At 34.5% G+C, this 16735-nt stretch overlaps 2 protein-coding genes across 9 annotated transcripts; one reads left to right on the forward strand and one right to left on the reverse strand.

Moving 5' to 3' along the window:
• The first annotated feature begins 1561 nt into the window (after positions 1 to 1561).
• On the forward strand, positions 1562 to 3550 carry LOC8274432 (40S ribosomal protein S2-4). Its single transcript, XM_002513435.4, has 2 exons — positions 1562 to 2321; positions 3213 to 3550. Exons 1-2 carry the CDS (start codon positions 1665 to 1667, stop codon positions 3375 to 3377), a joined length of 822 nt encoding a protein of 273 aa, XP_002513481.1. The 5' UTR covers positions 1562 to 1664; the 3' UTR covers positions 3378 to 3550.
• A 2072-nt stretch (positions 3551 to 5622) lies between these two features.
• LOC8274431 (E3 ubiquitin-protein ligase BIG BROTHER) lies at positions 5623 to 15489 on the reverse strand. Of its 8 annotated transcripts, none has more exons than XM_025156325.2 (8): positions 14705 to 14890; positions 13912 to 14061; positions 13498 to 13735; positions 12854 to 12888; positions 12343 to 12387; positions 11680 to 11807; positions 11001 to 11109; positions 5623 to 5706 (listed from the first exon to the last, which is right to left on the reverse strand). In XM_025156325.2, exons 2-8 carry the CDS (start codon positions 14050 to 14052, stop codon positions 5680 to 5682), a joined length of 723 nt encoding a protein of 240 aa, XP_025012093.2. In that variant the 5' UTR covers positions 14053 to 14061; positions 14705 to 14890; the 3' UTR covers positions 5623 to 5679. The 8 variants fall into 8 exon arrangements, with proteins under 8 accessions (XP_025012093.2, XP_025012091.2, XP_048228479.1 ...); XM_025156323.2 differs by lacking the exons at positions 5623 to 5706; positions 14705 to 14890 and adding exons at positions 9710 to 10026; positions 15052 to 15489; XM_048372522.1 differs by lacking the exons at positions 5623 to 5706; positions 14705 to 14890 and adding exons at positions 9710 to 10026; positions 15040 to 15489.
• Between the last annotated feature and the right edge of the window lie 1246 nt (positions 15490 to 16735).

The raw sequence follows: 16735 nt of genomic DNA on the forward strand, positions 1-16735 counted from the left end.
AAAATGAAAGTATAATTCTGGAAAATATGAGATTTTTATTAATTGTACATAAGTTTTGGTGTAATTTCTAAGTCAGTACCTACAAGCTGCCTTCATCAACAAATATGTTGATTTGTTGTCATTCATCTCATGCATCATATTAATATCTAGAATATATGTTATTTTGTTGAAATGTGATATTTTATTGATAGTAAATATATATATATATTTATGCCTTGTGATTGAATTGTATTTGTATTGAATATGTGAATAGAGTTCATCCAAAGGCAAGGAAGTGGTAAGAGAAAAGAATAGGATTACTTTGTTATCCTATAACTTTTGGTAAGTATTTAATAGACTAAACTTTGTGTATATTGAGTAGGGACTGCTGTTTGATTACTTGATAATTTCTTGATTGACTGAGTTGATATTAGTTATGTTTTGGCTTGTTATAAAGTGAATTGATTGTGATGTGTTGTGAAGTGAATTGATTGTGATGTGTTGTGAAGTGAAATGATTGTGATTAAGGATTGATGACTTTTGTATGGATATTGTGTGATCGGAAAGCCGAGCGGATAGCTACCCGAGTATGTGAGATGGCAAGACCGAAGTGGATAGTCTTGTCAAGTGGTCACTGAAATTTAAAAATGTGAGGAAATGTAAGGATGAGTCATTTGATCCTAATTTGTTAGAAATAATGTGGAATTGAATTATTTGACTTGGTTGAGTTTGAGATTATTTGCATTACGTGAGATGAAATTATATGTTTATGAGAATAACCGAAATGGTTGATTTTGTGATTGTTAGTTAAGTGTTGGTATAATTTCTGTATTGATAAAGATTTGATAATTCTAGCCTAATATACTATAGTTTAGTAAATTAAATGCTTATTGAGTCGCTAGCTCATTCCTTAGCAATTTTTTTTTTCAGGTTAGTGCAGTTGTAGATAGCCTTAAATGCATTGCTCTTTTGCATCAGTCAATATTATCGGTGGGAGGAGTTATCTAAAGCATTGGGGCATTTTGGGAACCCTGTGAATTAAACCACTTGTATAAATATTTCTTATATATATTAAGTATGTCATGCCACTTAAATTGTATGAATGTATATTGTAACTAAGTAGTAAATTATATTTATAAAGTTATATATATATATATATATATATATATATATATATATATATATATATATATATATTGCTATTCAATGGGAAGTTTGAGTTGGGGTGTTATATTTGTAATCTTAATTAATGAATTATTAGCTAAAATTATAAGAAATTAAATAAGTCATTTATAACACATTTATAGCAAGTAAATCTAAAAAAATTTGTGTATACTTTACTATATTTTTTAATAATTTTATGTATAATAAATAATCTCAAACTGACATACAAATTAATCCAAAAATATTTAAATTATTTGAATAAAAGTAATAAAATATTTTTTACAATAATGAAATTGATCCTAATACAATTAGACAATTTGAGGGATAGTTATAAATAAAAAATAAAATTAGGCCTTATAATCTCGAAATTTCATAAAGGACGCATCCCATATCAAAATAATAAAAACCCTAGCAGTATATAAAACCGTATATCGCCGTTTTCATTTCTCTATCATCTCCTCTCTCTCGAGAAACCCTAAACTCTCTTTCTTCCAAATCCTAATCCTAGCATTCATTCAATAATGTCAGAAAGACCAGGAGGAGGAGAACGCGGCGCTTTCCGCCGTGGCTTTGGTGGAGCTGGACGCGGTGACCGTGGAGGAAGAGGCCGCCGCCGGCCACGTCGTGAGGAGGAGGAAAAATGGGTGCCAGTGACAAAGCTCGGCCGTTTAGTGAAAGAAGGGAAAATTAGAAGCTTAGAACAAATCTACCTTCACTCACTGCCAATCAAAGAGCATCAAATCATCGACACTCTAGTAGGACCCTCTCTGAAAGACGAGGTCATGAAAATCACTCCCGTCCAGAAACAGACTCGTGCTGGTCAAAGGACAAGGTTTAAGGCTTTTGTAGTCGTCGGTGACGGAAACGGACACGTAGGATTGGGAGTTAAGTGTTCTAAGGAAGTTGCCACTGCTATACGTGGCGCAATTATATTGGCTAAGCTGTCAGTGATTCCAGTGAGGAGAGGATATTGGGGTAATAAGATTGGGAAGCCACATACGGTCCCGTGTAAGGTGACTGGTAAGTGTGGATCTGTTACTGTGAGGATGGTTCCGGCTCCTCGTGGTGCTGGGATAGTGGCTGCACGTGTTCCTAAGAAGGTTCTGCAGTTTGCTGGGATTGAAGATGTTTTCACTTCCTCCAGGGGTTCTACTAAGACTCTTGGAAACTTTGTCAAGGTTTGTTCCTTATTTGCTTCCACATGGTTATTTTTATATTTTATTATTGGATTGATTTCTGTAGTTTGTTGTTCACATGTTATGACTATTGTGATTTCTTTATTACTTGAAATAGTTACAAGATGAATGTGCGATACTAATATCATTTTCTGGGTAGTAAATAAGGGGTCCAAAACAAGTGTCTTGTTATTGATGGATCCATTTGCTGTGCGCGATTTGGCCATCATTTGGAAATTCTTAAAGCAAGAATTCAATTCTCACCTTTGCTAAGTTTACAATTACTAGAGTTCAGTTAGATCAACTTAACATAAGGCATTATTTGACAAGAACTGTATTCAATTCTTGCACGTGATATAAGTCTAAACAAGGCCAAGTGTTTATTGCTCTGATTATGCACTTGTTCAGGTTCTTAATCTTGTAAAGAAATTTCTGGAAGCTCTGAAATCAGTTGATTCTTGCTTAATTGATAATTCTAATATCATTAGAGAAAAATCTGGGCTGTGTACTGGTTCCTGGAATGCTAAACATGAGATTATGTAATCATGCAAGGCTCTGTAAATTTGTTCTTATTGGCTGTGCCGGTAGAAGTTTTCACACTTTCTGCCTTCATCGGAGTGCTTTAAATAGGGTTTGTGTAGACATTTCCTAGTAGGAGGTTGAGTATGTCCAATGCTCAATAGCTTTGATATTAATAGGTAGATAATAATATTTAAGAAAAGCTTTCTGTCGCTAATGTCCAAAATGCATGTGAAATTGTGATGGACTTTGGACTAGGAAATGTTTTTGCAGAGATGAATGATTTTATTAGATGCTTTTATGTTTGATTAGTTGCTTTGTGGATGCCGTTGATCTTTGTTGTTGAGCCCATCTACATGCCCATATTGAATGCAGGCCACTTTTGACTGTCTTTTGAAGACCTATGGTTTCCTGACTCCTGACTTCTGGAGGGAAACCCACTTCACCAAGTCTCCATTCCAGGAGTATACTGATCTTTTGGGTAAACCAACCAAAGTTCTAATTGAAGATGTGGAGAGGGTTGATGCAGAGGCAAGCTAAGCTACGACAGTATTTTTTAAAAGTTGGTGTTATTTACTTTAGTAGGTTCTGAAGACTATAAGCATGCCGTCATTTTGTTATGAAGTTTTGTTGGATTGAGTAATACAAAGCACTCAGGTCGGATTCTCAGGTCTCAGTTATATTAAATTATATTGAAGAGAGTAATTGCTTAATGATTGGATATGATTTAATGCCGGAGTTCAAGTTTATGCTTTTAATGTCATGCAAGATGGCCATCGACTACTTCTTTGAGCTGAGTAAAGGGAATTGTCCCCCTTAACTCGCCTTTCCTTCCATTCTGAAGGGACCTTTGAAAGATGCATCCTCCCATCTTTGCCGATTACATTTCCAAATTTGCGGATAAGAAAGATTTAACTTTTCTACGCATGCTCAACTCTATACCTCGTCTCTTTTCTATTATAATATATAGATTTTTTATCTATATATTTATTATTAATAAATTTTCTATAAAAGCTATAATTTGTAAAAATTACTATTATGTGGTAATGGAGAGAAATACTTATCTAATTAATAAGTAGAAAAAATAAAATGTACTACAATTTAGGATGAATAAAGAAATAAAAAAGTTTTATCTTTCTGGATCGAAAGAAGTAATATCTCTTCCATAATAAATAAATAAATAAAAACAGCATACTATTCCAATGTAACCCAGGAAATTTCTTTTTAACATTATAATGAAATGGAAAATAAAGAATCAAAAGCAGCATATGTATATTTCTATTTTCTACTTGTAAAAGTGGGGAGCTTTCTTCTTCTAAATTATTATTTTTATGTGGTCTCCGACGAGCCAATTTTCCAAACTTCACCAGATGTCCTCTTCTCCTAAGGTACTGGGAATATAAATACTATCTATCTGCAGCAGGCTAATTGCCCGGTGCTTTTCTGCCATACATAACTTTTGAAGGATTTGGGTTTTGAGCCGCTGCAAATAACCAAGGTCTATCAATTGAGCTCGAATACTCTAATCACGACCAACTTCAATTAATCCTAAGTTTCTGGGTACATATCAATCATAATTGCTCAATTGGTACAATCTCCATGGAGATTAAGAGTTTAAATATATAGATTTTCTCCCAAGTACTGAGATGAAATGAAAAAAGAAAAAAAGCAACAGTTTGATTGCAATTCTTTTTTCTCTCTATATATATATATGTGTGTGTCTAAATTAATATTCGCAGTGTACGAACTTAATGGTAGTTCGGGTAAGTTTACCACGAGGTCGATCTCACAAGGAATTGTAGAGTATATATTATAAAGACCAACTATCACACAAATTACTGAAAGTAAATATAAACACTCTAAGCCGATGTTTTGAAAATTATCTTAGTTTAATAAAAGAAATTAAATAATCAGAAAGTAAATATGCAATTAGAATGATTAATATAAACTATATGATAAAATAGCATTTAGTCTAGCTTTTACTTAGTAATACCCTTAATTCCCTTAAGCCTAATTTAACAAATGAGATGGTGATGTTTCTTTTTCCTTTTTTCCAAGTCACTCAAGCTAATGATGCAATTTAGGTTTCTTATACTAACATAGATTAAAGTAAAGATGGTATCTCTAATACTTTTAACTTAAAGATTTTCATAACACATATTACTACTAAATTGATATGATGGTCAATCAATAATAATAGATGAAACTAATGAACATATGAAGAAAAAGAAATCATTCGTTAAACTCAAAATATATAAGATTCATATATAAGTAAAAAACCAAACTAAACACTTATAGGACTTGGCCTAATATACTTAATCCAATGATCATTGTAATTAAATAGAAAAACTTAAGATTCATAAAACAAAAAACTAAAACTCCCTCAAAGTTCAAAGGCTCTTCAAGGAATGAAGAAAATTGGTTCTCTTTTTCCACGTCTTCGAAAAGCTTATCTGATTCTTTAAAGAATGATGCAACACAAGCTAGAAAGATGTAAAAAATGATGAACTCTAGAATTTTTTGTAGAGAATAATAGAATCCTTCTTCCGAGAGTTCCAGTAGCCAAAGGACTCCCTATTCTAATTCACCTCTGCTCCTTGTAGAGATTTCCTTCTTTAGAGTTCTTTTCTCCACATACAACTCCTATAGTTTATCCCTTGTTGTCCTAAACAAACTAAACAATTCAAATGATAATTATCCACTAATTATATAATAATTACTTAAACTCCCCTTTTTTGGCCTTAATGAATTAAGCTAGGCCCAAACTATTAATAGTCCACGTGTCTGATTCTCGAGCTTTTAATAGCCGCAGTCCAATTACGCCCATTAGTGCGCTTTTAGCTCAAATTCTCATTTTTTGCATTATTTCCTGAATTTAGACAAGAAAAACTAAAGTGAGGTAAAACACATCTTTATATCATATTATATATAAAAATAAATTATTAAAGCTCTAAAATAAATAAATAAATATATATATATATATATTATATATATATTTTGTCACATGAAATAGTTTACTTCCCTCTTTTAATTTGTTGTAATAAAGAGTGCATTAAGTATAAAACTTGAATGTATGCAAGTGTAACTTTACCACTCTATTTATGTAGACCAAATTATGTCCATGTCTTGTATTTGTATATGTTAAGCAGGTAATATTTCTGGTACAAGGTAGGATTAGGACTGGGTACCTTTCTCATTAATTAATTTTTCACAATTGAAGGTGTGCCAATTTTCAACTATGCTGTTTTGAAAATTCATATCATCATAACAACTTGATTATTGATTTTAAATAATAATATATATTCTGAACTCTACTGCATAAACAAGAAAGAAATTCTATTAATTTATACTCTTCATGTCTAGAATTTTGAATTGTCGCTACGTTGGAATTTATATTTTACATTATAAATTATCAAAAAGTAAAAAAAAAAAAAGTAAAAGTTCAGAAAAAATAAGCAAAAAAAGAAAAATCAAAAATTTGTATGTGAAGGTGGATGTAGACATATAAATGCAAAAAGGCTGTATTAAATTCACGTTCGGTTTATTAGATTAGGTTAGATTAGATTTCTTTCTTTTTTTGTATTGATATTAATGAAAAAGAAATATTCATGAAAAAGCACTTAATTGGCAATATGGAAGAATGAGGGTCGGACCTAAAATTAAGGGGATTATTAAACAAGGGCCCGTCCCTATAATATGCTATTATCGATTTAAAGATACCAAAGCAGCAAGTGCATCAACCTTAGTATTTAAAGGTTGCATTTTTCATTCTTTATGCACTTGTAATATTCTCCTTGAGTAATAGGAGAGAAGAAACAAGACTCCCTCCCAAGATGGTGTCGCCACTATGGTGTCATCTCGTATATGTGTTAGTGATCTACTTACTGGCCGCTACTGCTGCTGCTACTACTACTACTACAGTAGCTGAATCAAATGAACAACTATCAACTACTCGTCGCAAATCACCACCACCACCACCACCTCCTATAAATAGGAGATCGCCTCCACCGCCTAAAATTAAAAGGTCGCCACCGCCACCACCACCCAAAATTAGAAGGTCGCCACCCCCACCGCCACCACTAAAAATTAGAAAATCGCCACCTCCGCCGCCTAAAATTAAAAAGTCACCACCACCACCACCACCTAAAATTAGAAAATCACCACCACCTCCGCCTAAAATAACAAATTCACCGCCGCCGCCGCCTCCTTCACCTATTAAGACACCTTTGCCCTCACAACCACCTAAAACTCCTATATTACCACCACAATTACCACCAATAAAATCTCCACCGTCTTTGCCACCAAAAGCTCCACTTTTATCACCATCTAAATCTCCTACATCACCGCCAAGATCTCCACCCACCTTTCCTCCTAACTCTTTGTCGTCACCACCTCCAAAATTTCTAGTATCACCAGCACAATCACTCCCACTTAGATCTCCCACATCGCCGCCAAGATCTCCACCTACATTTCCACCTAAATCCCCATCGTCACCACCTCCAAAATCTCCAGTATCACCACCACAGTCGCTCCCACCTAGATCTCCTACATCGCCGCCAAGGTCTCCACCCACGTTTCCTCCTAAATCCCCATCGTCACCACCTCCAAAATCTCCAGTATCACCACCACACAGATCTCCTACATCACCGCCAAGATCTCCACCCACCTTTCCTCCTAACTCTCTGTCGTCACCACCTCCAAAATTTCTAGTATCACCAGCACAATCACTCCCACTTAGATCTCCCACATCGCCGCCAAGATCTCCACCTACATTTCCACCTAAATCCCCATCGTCACCACCTCCAAAATCTCCAGTATCACCACCACAGTCGCTCCCACCTAGATCTCCTACATCGCCGCCAAGGTCTCCACCCACGTTTCCTCCTAAATCCCCATCGTCACCACCTCCAAAATCTCTAGTATCACCACCACATAGATCTCCTACATCGCCGCCAAGATCTTCACCCACGTTTCCTCCTAAATCCCCATCGTCACCACCTTCAAAATCTCCAGTATCACCACCACAGTCGCTCCCACCTAGATCTTCTACGTTGCCCCCAAGATCTCCACCCACGTTTCCTCCTAAATCCCCATCGTCACCACCTCCAAAATCTCCAGTATCACCACCACAGTCGCTCCCACCTAGATCTCCTACATTGCCGCCAAGATCTTCACCCATGTTTCCTCCAAAATCTCCAGTATCACCACCACAATCGCTCCCACCTAGATCTCCTACATTACCTCCAAAATCTCTAGTATCACCACCACAATCACTTCCACCTAGATCTCCTACATTACCTCCAAAATCTCCAGTATCACCACCACCTCGCAATCCTCCACCTCCACCTCCACCTCGCACACTGCCACCTCCTCCACCTCGCAATCCCCCGCCTCCACCTCCTAGATTTTGGCCATTTCCTTTTCCTTTTCCATTTCCATTCCCTATCAGAACACCGCCTCCACCAAATGCCTAATATATTCTTAAATATTTTTATCAAGAAAAAAGGTAAGAAGTAATATTTTCCTACTTCAATACTAGATTAAATTAAAGAATGTGTTTATTTTATTTAGTCTATTATATATTAGCATTGGTATGCATAAAATTCCTCACTTGACTTTTTTTGTGATTGCAGATAGCGATATACTCATGTAGGATTGTCTTCCAAGCCGAAAAATCATGAATAAACATGGATTATCATACAAAATGTCATCAAAATAAAATTTTACTGATACTCATTTCTCTAAATTATTGATACCATATTATAAGGGAAAGTTTGTGTAATTATGTTCTTCTTGTATGACTTCATTAAGCATCATGCTCAATAAACTATATATTTGTCCTTTGTTTTTTTTTTGTTTTTTTCCTTTTGTTCAAATTCATAAAATTACAATTTCATCGCAAATAAGCATTACTACAAGTCCATGCACTAGTCAGATAAGCCAACCATCGAACTTTAAGTTGTAAGAAATCAAAGATCCCTCAGAATGAGAAAGGATTCACAACTAACCAATTAAACATAACAAACGATATATAGCCACATACAAATTGAATCAATTGCTGCTCTCAATGATATATATATATAAGGTTACCCAGTGGAAAATAGGAGAGAGAATTTTATCTCAGTTATCCTTTTATAATCTGTTAGCAGCCAAGCGTGTAATAGAAAACTATGCTTTAAGACCTAAGAAAATTAAAAATGAACAGTTCAACGCTAACACAGTTCTGCAAAGCAATACACAGTAGCTTATTATAATTATTTAATATATATACTCTTCTTTTCTTTGTAAGGTCATTTTGGCATAAGCCAATTGTCTTGCTGGTTTTTATCCAGTTTACCAATCTTCTTATTCATGTATTACAAATAATAAATTGCTTGAAAAACTGGGGTATTATTGATATTCTATTTATTTATTTTACAAATAATAAATTGCACCAGGCAGCCACGTCTTTGATTTGTGTTTTTTATTTTATTTTTTTCCTTTTCTTAAAGCACGAAGATGGTTACAATTAGGCCCGTTTCGCCCCCAAGTTTATCCCGCAGAGAAAGGAACTAAGAGTTCAACTTGCCACCTACCAAAGACATTATGATGAAGCGGACCCTTCATCTTCGCCACCTCTATCTACTACAACAACGAAGACCAATCCTAGTATATACTGCGTTTTGTTTGCTTAACGGACAATTAGTTAGGCCTTTCTGTCCTGCCGATACTAATTTTTGTCTACCACCAAAACTAAACACGAACTATTCTCGCTTATTCTGACCAGCTAGGGCGCCAACTCATCAAAATATGTTCGAACCCATAATTTCAGAATTCACAACCATTACAGATGATTTCATCAGCCAAGTTCCATGACAGAACAAACTCAAGCGTCACTAACTCCTTCTGAAGAGAACCGTGAAATATAGACCAATTATAAAGTTGATACAAGTATCTGGATTCAGACAAATCAACCTTGCATAAAGTTTATAGCTTGTTTATTGCAAAACCTAGTTTTCTACACCAGAAAATGGAAAAGCTGAAGCAAACAACTATTTGTGCAGGGGAAATTACCCAAAACCCAAACGATAGAAAAAAAAAAAAAAAAAAAAAAAACGAGTTGACAATCTTCTTCTATATGTCCACCAGTGATTATTTCCTAACATTTTGATGCATCACCAAAGACATCCACGTAACATATGGGGCAGGCCTGATAACAAAAACAGAGTCAGGTTTCTCAAGACTTGGTCAAAGAAAACGAGCATGACTGGGTTCTCCCTTCATTTTATCTAAACTATATATAAAAAGGATGTCCTTAATAATTTTGATTATGTACTAAAATACTTCACTACTTTATTTTTCAATCAGAAGGACTTGTAATTGAATAAGGACATATGCATGAATAAAGAATATCCTTCAAGTTTTTTGTTGTTTACAAAAATGCCTGTTTCTAATCCATAAGAATTGTTAAAACTTAAGAAGTAACTTTCTAAATACAAATTACAAAAAACTTAAGTTGATAATCCTCATATATACTAAAGGAAAACCTAATACCATTTATCTTATAATAACCAAACTTAGGATATGTTACCTTGCAAATTACAATCCAAAGTTTACCAATAATTCAACTATAAAGTATGTTAAAATCTTTTGAAGAATTAATCAGATAAGATTCCCTTTCTATATATAATTTTTTCGTTAATTTAATTTTTTAAATTGTTAGTTGATCTATATATTGTAGCTTTTGAATAGTTAAGATTCCTATGCTTATATTTTCTTCATTAACCTTTTGCAACTTAATAATTTAATGAGACTTGAATGTTTATTGTTGCTCAGCTTTCTTTAAAAAATAATTATTAATATTATCATATTTATTATACAATAAAAGTTCATAATTGTCAATGATTTTTTTAATTATTATAAAATAGCCCTAATGTGTTAATTAGTATTTATAAAATCATATAAGGATGAAAAGACATAGAGATATACAAAAGAATGTGTATAATATTATTTTTTTTTGAACATTTGTAAAACAATATTATTAAAAAAGCAAAAATGCAAAAAGTAACATTGGATAGTTAATTTATATTTTCGGTAATATAGAATAAATGTATTAACGAATTAAAAATTAATGCATCATGTGTAATGCATGTACGAAATGCCTAGTAAAAATGAACGGCTCACCTTATTGATGCTAAGCCATCTAGTCCCACAACCAACATGATAGCCATGTTTGCAAGGCAGTATAATCCGCCGGTCACCTCGCTTATATTCCATTTGGCAAATTACACACCTATAACAAAAGGAGAAAGGGTAGGCAACAGGACAATGATGTAAAATACTCCATGAAAATTAGATAGGAATACAATTTTTTTTTATCTCAAAATGGGGGTTGTGAATTGTCAATATTGAATATTTTTCCTTAATGACTATAAAATTTAGAAATATCAAGGCTTGATTATTTGTGGCATCAATTGTCCATATCTAGTTTACCTTTTATGCTTTTCTCCATAATCCCTTAGTTATCTGATCCATTGCGTCAATCAATGAGTACTAACAAAAATCTAGAGGCGCAATTTGATATAAAAGCTGGATGAACTCTACATGCGATGAATGATATTTTACATATCTAAGTTAAAGACTGTCGGAAGTCTGAAAGTGCACACCAGGTAGTATACTGAGCAGAGTCCCATAAAACCAAAAGCTAAAACAAATATCCAGTTTCAATGTTATAATCTGAATGCTTAATCCACATCACCATGAAAGATTTACGTGAGAAGTATAGAAAAAATAGCAATCAGTGTACCACATGCAAGATGAAGACTTGATCAACACACATGATGTATATAAGCCCAGATAGTACCTTTCACTTCTTGATTTCCTTCTTGAGAAGAAGCTGCACTTGTACTTTGAGACTGGAAGCATAGCAATTTGTTCTTGGGAAAGACCACGACTTTGCATTCCAACCGCCTCACCTAATTCTAGTAATTCCTGAACCGGAAAGATTTTTCAAAGAGTAAATATAATTATCCAAAGTAACTTCAATCAAAAGTGCATGTCAACTGATCAACATCAAACTATATAAAGGAATTTAAGCCTCCTTAAGAAGATGACAAAAGCCAAAGGAAACCTAGACAAGCCCCAAGAGGCAGCATATAGAATCTGTACTCAGTTAGATAGCTCAGATATTTCTAAATTAGAAACATCATCTTTTACCTTCTCCTGCAGCTGGATTATGCTCTTTTGGAGCAGCATCTGGTTGGAACTTTATGTACAAAACAACGAACTGGAATACTTTTTGCAAGTTAAAATGTAGAAAAAACTCCACTCCACAAATGGGGACTCTATGAACCTCATAGTGGATGTGTTTTAACCCCTTTTAACGCAAGAAATAATGGTCCATCATAGGACCAAACACTAATGTTATTACCATAATCATGGAAGAAAGATTTAAAAAAAAACATGCAGTTTCATATACTGAAATGCACGTTCTCTAACCCCTTTTAATAGAGATCTATGCTCTAACCTCATAACTCATATTGTCAGGATCAACATTGTCTTGCCAAATGACCTGCAGAGTTCACAGATAAGGAGTATATTAATTTGTCTATAACCATAACAAACATTTATTTGATGGGCAAGAAAGCAAAATCTATATTGTTAGTTGACTGTTTCTCTTTTCCTCAATCTAAAAGGCACTGCATTCTGATCACTACTCTTTTACATTTGTTATATCTTTTTAAAATTAAAGAGAAAAAAAAATAAAGAGACTCAACATGGAATATGGAGGGAAAGTTGTGTCTATGTCTATAGAAACATACACACCAAAAGTGCAATGCACAAAGCCAAAAGAAAGGAACCATATAACTAAAGTTGCAGTTTTCGTATTAACTTCTAGCTTTAAATTAATAAAAGCAATAGCCACTTTAAGGATTTCTTAACGAGTTGGCACCTGCTAATGGTATGGTGCAGGTAAATCTTCCACATAAAAATATATCAGGTATAAAAGGAACCCTGTGAAGCTAACAGTAACAAACCTGGATATCTGGAGCATTAAGATGTCTCCGAGGACCTAGAAAGTAAGGGAAGATGTTAGAAGCAGGGAAAAGTTGCTCAAATCTTAAGTGAATGAGATACAAGAGATCAGCAAATAGAATTATTCAATTGAACTAAGCTCCAACACCAAGTGCAACTGAAATAAAAAGTAATAGACAAAACCATGCTATCCCTAGATACTCCTAAACTGTTCTCCGCGTATGATGAGATCACTACACTGAATCCAAACAGGATATATATGTTGCTATTGGCAAAACAAAGTTACAAATGCCAGGGGTTGAGATGGAATATATTCTAAGTGGTATTTCAAGGCTCAGCCATTCAGCTCCTAAATAGAATGGAACAACAATAACGAAAGACATAAATTGCAGAGAGTCAACAAAGATAGAGGGGTGGCTCCAGTAAACAACTAGATTGATAAGAGAAGAAAAACAATGCTGAGGCAGCAGGATCGTGTTGCCCCTTCAAGAGATTAGCTCCCTCTCACTTCCCTTCCTCTCTCCCTCTATCTCTTCCCTCTCCACTCTCCACCCATCCATAGAAGGTTATATAAGCTATCATTCCCCAAGGAGGACTTATAGACATTATTAGGAAAGATAAAGCAAAAATACAACTCAGAACTTACATTCGACAGGATCAGTTTGAGTACTCGGATTTTCATTTCCTTCCCATTCGGCATTAACTGCAGCAGCCGGTGAGTTAACCATTGTTGAAGAATTCTCTAGGGGCCTTCTGTAGTCATTGATTTGCGGTCTGTGATCATGGACCTCATAAGCATGACTATGATCATAGTATGAACCACTCCCAGGTTGAGACATGCCAAACTTATAGAAATTTGCACTTATGGACGGGTATACACTTTCCTGAAGACAAAAGATGCAATATTCAATTGCACTAGAAAAATAATGCTGTCTCAACAATGATATTTCTGTGCACACAACTCAAATAGGAATTTTCTGTAAGTGGTTTCCTATACTTGCTCAATGTGAAAAGTAGAACCAATAATTCAACCTCTATCCATTGTGGAAATATAAGGTACCTCAACATGGGAAGCACCATCAAAAATGAAATTCACATGTTCATATGTAAGGCCTTCGAAATACTCCATGAAGCTTCCGGCAGAGTTATAAGGATAGCTAGTGCTCGTGTAATGAACCTCCATATTCGAGTTCCAACTCATCTCAAATCACTAATTTGTCGTACAAGGAAGCACCAAAATGTCAAGAAATCGTTCAACGAAAAAAGAAAAAGGTAAATGGCAACCTACTCTCTAACATTTAGACTTAAAATCCATTCAGCACAAACAGAAGAATGTCTCCCGCCAAAAAAAGAAAAAAGAGGAATGTAGAAAAGCTCGATAATTAAATCAGGCAACAACAGTTCCACACTGAAACACATAAAAACAACTCAACAGTAAACAATTACTGAAGTTTCTTAAATCACTAAAACTCAACAGCATTTACGGACACAAAAACACAAAGAGAACTAAATAAATAGACAAAATTCCATTAATCTTCTTTATTGCCAAATACAACAACAAAAGCAAAAACACTCAATTGCCTCGTTAAACAGTTTTATCTCCAGAAAGCTACGATCACAAATATCAGACTTCATAATCGCTCTTCATTCTAAGTTAAATTTTTCATTGCACAATTTTGATCTTCAAACTGATATCAACTTTTTGGTTAAGAAAGAGAGAGAAGAAAAATAACAAGCAGAGCTACATATAGAAACTAGAAAACAAAAACCAGAAAGAAAGCGTAGCACTACATGATTTTGATCTCTATATTGAATGATCAAACAGTAAAAATTTGATATCCGAATGAGCTAACCTGAAGAGTTTAGACCACCAGATTAGAACATTAAGAATAAAAATGTGAAATTAAAGAGAGTATCGCGTGAATCGGAAGCGAAATTTTCTCGGAGAAAATGAGAGCGAGAAAGAGAAAGAGAAAGAGAAGAAGAGAGAGAGAGAGAGAGAGAGAGAGAGAGGTGAAATGAGTGGATCAAGAGAGATAATGATTATAAAGAAAAGAATAAAAGAATGAGATGTTTATAAAAAATAAATAATAATTAAAATAAATAATAAAAGAAAGAGATGGGATTCTTTGGGCTAAACAAAGTAACAAACCGACATTAAAGCTCCATCACACTTCACCATACATACTCTTCTTCTTCTTCTTCTTCTTCTTCTTCTTCTTCAGTTCTTTTGACTGAAGGCTTTGTCACTCTCCTATTTTCCTCTTCTCTGTACACGTTGACGCTTGTGTGTGTGAACAAAATAATGCATGTGCGTTGGAGTAGAAAATTTTTAATGTGACTTGACTATCTAATATATATCTACTTTATGCCAATATTTATTTTGGATAAATTCAGCCTTTTAAATTAAATGGATGATTCAAATAATTCTGTAATATAATACAACCGCTGGATTTATTTTTTCGTTAATTGTATTGCCGAAATCTAGTGATCTAACCTACCAGTGCCTATCAAACAATCAAAAAGGGATAATTATGAAAATTCAACCCTAATCGCAATCCGCCAAAGAAAGAAAGAAAGAAAAAATTGCAGGCGGTAGAAGGAATTCCTAACTCCTGCCGTTTATGGTTGGGGTTGCAGCGAGTAGTTGGATTGTGCATATAAAATGGACCCATGTGATAATATGGTTAAAGAGGAGATCACCAAAAGCCATCTGATCTCTCTCTAAGGCTAAGTTGGTATCAGTTAAGTTAAGTTGGTTGGTTAGGTATCAATCTGCAAAGCTCACATTCATTAAAGAATATGATAAAAGTAAAAGGTTTTTGTTTTAGCTGTACTCATAATCCATACTTAAATCATAATTTTTTATAACCAATGGGTCACCACCACTGTTTAAAGCAAAAGATTACTCGAAGTTGTTCGAGCACATAATTCTCAAGAAGTCAAATTTTGGGTGCTAAAGTTTTTATAACTTGAAAGAATGCAATGGAAAAAAAAAAAAACAGCAAAAGAAATATTTTTTCTTTTTTAGCAGTTGGGTTTGTATGTTTTTGGATTGTTGTGGGCCCAAAAAGGAATTCTCATGTGCTTGTTGGTTAAGGTTCTCAAGGCAATTATTCCGAAATGCACTCATTAGGTCCACCACCTTGTGCTATGCCAATGCCACCATGGAATCTCTCCCCACAATCCTTTATTTTCCTCAATTTGGTCATCCATGAAACCAAATTACAAAACCTAATTTGTCTTGTCAACATATGTTACTTGGGTGGGTGGTTCAGGCACTATGTTCAGTTTCCAACAACGATGAAAGTATAATGAAACCATAATTGCCACAATGTAGTGCGCAACTCAATCTAGCCTATAGTTTTGAGATGTTTGATGATAAATAAATAAATAAATAATTGTGGGTTAAAAAGTTCAAAGCTAGCAGTTGCATTGCATGAAGTATAATAGCTTTTGGACCGGTCGGTTATTGATTGTTGTTTTTTATTTTTTTCTCTTTTCCTAGTTCTTGTTCTTGATACGGAAAATAACAAAAAGGGGAAAATTGCAATCTCCTGTGAGCCTGATGAGTCATGGCAACTGGACACGTCTTAGAAGATGCAAAGCAGGCGGGAGAAGGACAGGAAAAGGTGTTTGTGCATCCCGATATAGTTATGTTGTCCAATCAATTTTCATGGGGTGATCTTGATTCTTGAGTTAGAAATTGGCCAGTGCCATGGCCCATATGCACAGCAGGGTAATCAGTGGCCTGACTAGAGAGCCGAAAAGAAGGCTGTCAGGCATGTGGGAGGAAAAGAAAGAAGACAAAGAAACAGGAATGAAATGAACATAACCTAGCGTGCAAGCAATGACCTATCCATATATTCCCTTCCCTCCCTCCT

This window comes from Ricinus communis, chromosome 4 (assembly GCF_019578655.1).
Source record: "Ricinus communis isolate WT05 ecotype wild-type chromosome 4, ASM1957865v1, whole genome shotgun sequence".
NCBI classification, from domain to species: Eukaryota; Viridiplantae; Streptophyta; class Magnoliopsida; order Malpighiales; family Euphorbiaceae; genus Ricinus; species Ricinus communis.